This window comes from Mastomys coucha, unplaced genomic scaffold (assembly GCF_008632895.1).
Source record: "Mastomys coucha isolate ucsf_1 unplaced genomic scaffold, UCSF_Mcou_1 pScaffold18, whole genome shotgun sequence".
NCBI lineage: Eukaryota > Metazoa > Chordata > Mammalia > Rodentia > Muridae > Mastomys > Mastomys coucha.
This window is the reverse complement of record NW_022196900.1, coordinates 83,688,933-83,693,254: the sequence shown is the minus strand read 5'-3', so window position 1 is coordinate 83,693,254 and position 4,322 is coordinate 83,688,933. Positions and strand designations below refer to the sequence as shown.

Here is a 4,322-nt window from a genome sequence, read left to right as displayed (position 1 = left end):
TCCTCCTCCTCCTCCTCCTCCTCCTCCTCCTATGAGGTCCCAGGGGTGTGCTACACCTGGTTTATATGCTAGGGCTGGAACCTAATGCTCTGTGAGTACTGGGCGAGCACTCTACCAACTAAGCTACATCCCCAGCCCCATAACATTGACATTTTAATCCCTCTGCCTCAGCCTTCCAAAGAACTAGGATTACAGGCTTCCTATACCACCATGCCTGCGTATTTGTGTATTGTGGGGTTGTTTGTTTGCTTGCTTGCTTAGACAGGTTCCCAGCATGTATCCCAGCTTGGCCTGAAACTCATGCTCTGCCTATCTCAGCCTCCCGAGTTCAGGCTTTACATCTCAGTGACTTCAGGTACTCAAACCTTTAGGACCAATACAGCACACTGGGTGCTTTGGCTGGCCCTCCAAAGCAGGTGTCTTTCTATTGCCATGCGGTAGGGTCAGGGCAAAGAAAGCAACAGAAGGCTGACCCTCGCTGCTCTGACAAGCCTCAGAGCATTAGCTCTGCACCAAACTTGGTGGCTCCAAGGTAGTGCTACTGTTCTGCACTGCCTGGCTTTCTCAGCCCCTAACCACACCCTGTGATGCCCCGGTTCTACCACAAAGGACCCCACATTTACACTTTTACTGTTACCCACGGGCTTACCCTGCTCAATTTCTGCACCTAGTAAGAAGGAGGATAGAAAACCAGGCCTGGCAGGTTTCTTGTGGCTTTCCCAGCTGCAGGAGGGTCCTCAATCCCATGCTCTTCGTTCACAGTGAACTGCAGGGCTTTGCTTGCTTCCAAATCCCCTCAGAAAATCTCTCCTCTCTTTTAGAGGCATCAGCTGGAATCTAGCTAAAGGACAGGTGCTTCCCTCCACTTCCAGTCTCAGATCAAAGGACCCTAGGGAGTTCCTAAGTGACTTTTGATGGTATAGCCTGCCCAGGATTGGTGAAGTAGAGAAGTAGAGAGCTTTATGGTAGATCCACCGGATTCTAGGAAGGGAGAAGTCTCACCCCCTTCAGTGTGGGTCCAGTGGCCTAATAAGCTGGGCACACGGATGACTCTCGCTTCTTGCCCCACCCACTCTTCACAGTCTCCGGACCAGGTGTCAGATCTACCAGCTCTCTCGCTAAAAACAAAAACAAAAACAAAAACAAAAACAAAAACGCTTTCAAATCCTGCTGCCGACATAGGGAGGGCACTGGACCTAGGGGAGTGGGGGTGGAGTGCAGTCTAGGATACCGGAGTGGGTCAGAGCAGAGAAATAAGACAGCTTCCATCTCCCGCAACCAAAGCAGCACAGTCTGGGCGGGTCCTGGGAGTCTGTCCCTCCCAGGCCCCGCCTCCCTGCTCCCCAGAGCCCTCTGGCTGGCGTTTCCTGCCCTAAACCCGCAGCTGCGCGCTATTTAAGGCGTCCTGCGGGAGGCGCGGTTCTGCAGGATTCCCGCAGGCGCAGCCTCTGCCACGGTCGTCCCTTCTACCTGGGCCAGCCGGGCAAGCAGGCGGTGAGTTCGGGGAGCAGGGGAAACGGTTCGCTCCACTGCGGGGGAGGGGGACGGGGGGGGGGGCTGAGGCTTGCTTGCCCCTGGGCGCCAGACACGACTGAAGCCACCAGCGGCGCTGACCTAGCCTGCCTTGAGTCAGGCTCTTGTGCTTAGCGCCCTTCCCTCTTTTTTCATTGAACCCTTAAGGATAGACTGAGGCGCCGGAAGATTACTAGTCCAAATCCCCAGGTGGTGAGAAGCAAGCAGTATTTGAATGTAGGTCTGGTAGTACCTACTTTACTTCTAAGAAAAGCACCCACACACCTATCACCACATTTTCACACACACCATAAAATGTTCTGGAAGCGTTGGGACCTCCACCCAGCTATGGCCATTCCTTTCAAGGGTCTAGAATGGCTGCAACAGCTTTGGAGGGAAGTGAGCTAGGACAGGCCCAGGTGTATTCACTAAAATCGCAGGTGGTCCTTTTTGTAGACAGGTGGACTAAATGCCTCGGGCTTCTAAGCCCCTCACCCCATCATCCCTCACCCCCAGCCCCACAGGCGAGTGCAAAGATTAAATTGAGGCCCTCACATTTTAAATGAGGCGTGGAAGATGGGAACAGGGACCCCTAACAACCCTCTCTCCCTACCCCTGCAGTCTTTGGGTAGCCAGCCTTGAACAAAAGGGAGGAAAGGCATGGCACAACTGTGTGACCTTGGATAAGTTCCTCAACTGTTCTGTTTCCATAGGAACCTCTATTCAATCCAGCTGTCTTTGGGCTGTGGTTACCCTGGGGCACTGGCCTGTGAAAGAAAGCACAATGTGTGATTAGACAGGGACCCTAGCACTGGTGGACCTCCCCTGGGCTTATGTCTAGAGGATCACGCTGCCCTGCTGATGGTTCTCTGACCCATGTCTCCCTGCAGAGAGAGGCCCTGGAAACATGGGCGACTGGGGCTTCCTGGAGAAGCTGCTAGACCAGGTCCAGGAACACTCGACCGTGGTGGGCAAGATCTGGTTAACGGTGCTCTTCATCTTCCGCATCCTCATCCTGGGCCTGGCTGGCGAGTCAGTGTGGGGTGACGAGCAGTCTGATTTTGAGTGTAACACAGCCCAGCCAGGCTGCACCAACGTCTGCTATGACCAGGCTTTCCCTATCTCCCACGTCCGATACTGGGTACTGCAGTTCCTCTTCGTCAGCACACCCACCCTGATCTACCTGGGTCACGTCATCTACCTGTCTCGGCGGGAAGAGCGATTGCGGCAGAAAGAGGGAGAGCTTCGGGCGCTGCCATCCAAGGACCTACAAGTAGAGCGGGCCCTGGCTGCCATCGAACATCAGATGGCCAAGATCTCTGTGGCAGAGGATGGTCGTCTTCGGATTCGAGGGGCGCTCATGGGTACCTATGTGGTCAGTGTGCTGTGCAAGAGTGTGCTGGAGGCAGGCTTCCTCTATGGCCAGTGGCGCCTCTACGGCTGGACCATGGAGCCGGTGTTTGTGTGCCAGCGTGCGCCCTGCCCCCACGTTGTGGACTGCTACGTCTCTCGACCCACAGAGAAGACTATCTTTATCATCTTCATGCTGGTGGTAGGTGTCATCTCCTTGGTGCTCAACCTGCTGGAACTGGTACACCTGCTGTGTCGGTGTGTCAGTCGGGAGATAAAGGCACGAAGGGACCACGACACCCGCCCAGCCCAGGGCAGTGCCTCAGACCCTTACCCCGAACAGGTTTTCTTCTACCTCCCCATGGGCGAGGGACCCTCGTCCCCACCATGTCCCACCTACAATGGGCTCTCATCCACTGAGCAAAACTGGGCCAACTTGACCACAGAGGAGAGACTGACCTCTTCCAGGCCTCCCCCATTTGCAAACGCAGCCTCCCAGGGTGGCCGAAAGTCCCCTAGCCGCCCCAACAGCTCTGCATCCAAGAAGCAGTATGTGTAGGGATCTGGGGCTAATGTCCTGGGGGAGTGTGTGTACCTTGGATGCCTCTTGGGCGGCTCACTCCTCAAAGGTACCTCAGAGACAACTGGGCCAGGGAGGTGGACATTCGCTGGGCAGAGGACCTGATCACAGACGGTTCTGGAATACCTGGAGCCTTTGTGATGACCAAAGGACACTGGCTTCTACTCAGACTCGGTCACAGCAGGTGGGGATGCTCTTGGCTAAGTGTGCTGTGAGCCCTCTGATCCGTTTCACCTGATGCAGAGGGACCCAGAGCCAAGTTGACTTTCCAGCCTCCCCTGTCTATCACACGACTCACGGAACCCTGGGTTTTCATCACACCCCACTTCTCCCGGGGAAAGGCATTGATGCAGGCTGCTGGCTCAGCTTCATCACCTAGACAGACACAGCCTGCACTGGATCTGGCCCTTTCCAGGGGGATCCAGTTGGTGTCTTGTTTCTCTTGCTCCTAGTTCCACTGTTTATGATCCTCAAATAAACAGGACTCCATCATAAGTCAGGTGTGCACTGATGTCGTCATGGATGCGGGGAGCAGCGGTGGGGGTGGGGGAGGGGAAGCCAGGGGCAAGGCGTGAGGCAGTTATTTTGCTCAGACTTCCTTTCTAGTGTTCTGCAGCCCAACTCCAGATAGCACCCTAAAACCTCAGACTCAAATCCTTCCCCTCAGAACCACGTCTCCATGAATCTCCCTTTTGAAACACTCCAGGCACTAGAATCTTTTCACCCCATTCCCACATCCCATCCAGTGTCCTGTTAATCAGCTGCCCAGTAATCGGCCCAGATAGTCAGTGTCTCTTCCCATCCTGCCCCAAGCCCATCTGGTACCCCAGCCTGCTGTGCCCTGCAATGGGCCTCCTGATGAAACATTTGCTTCCAAGCA

General features: G+C 55.1%; 1 protein-coding gene across 1 annotated transcript; it reads left to right on the top strand.

Annotated features, from left to right (window-relative positions):
• The first annotated feature begins 1,380 nt into the window (after nucleotides 1-1,380).
• Gja4 (gap junction protein alpha 4) lies at nucleotides 1,381-3,937 on the top strand. Its single transcript, XM_031378710.1, has 2 exons — nucleotides 1,381-1,494; nucleotides 2,403-3,937. The coding sequence occupies exon 2, from the start codon at nucleotides 2,420-2,422 to the stop codon at nucleotides 3,419-3,421; it is 1,002 nt and encodes a 333-aa protein (XP_031234570.1). The 5' UTR covers nucleotides 1,381-1,494; nucleotides 2,403-2,419; the 3' UTR covers nucleotides 3,422-3,937.
• The last annotated feature ends 385 nt before the right edge of the window (nucleotides 3,938-4,322 follow it).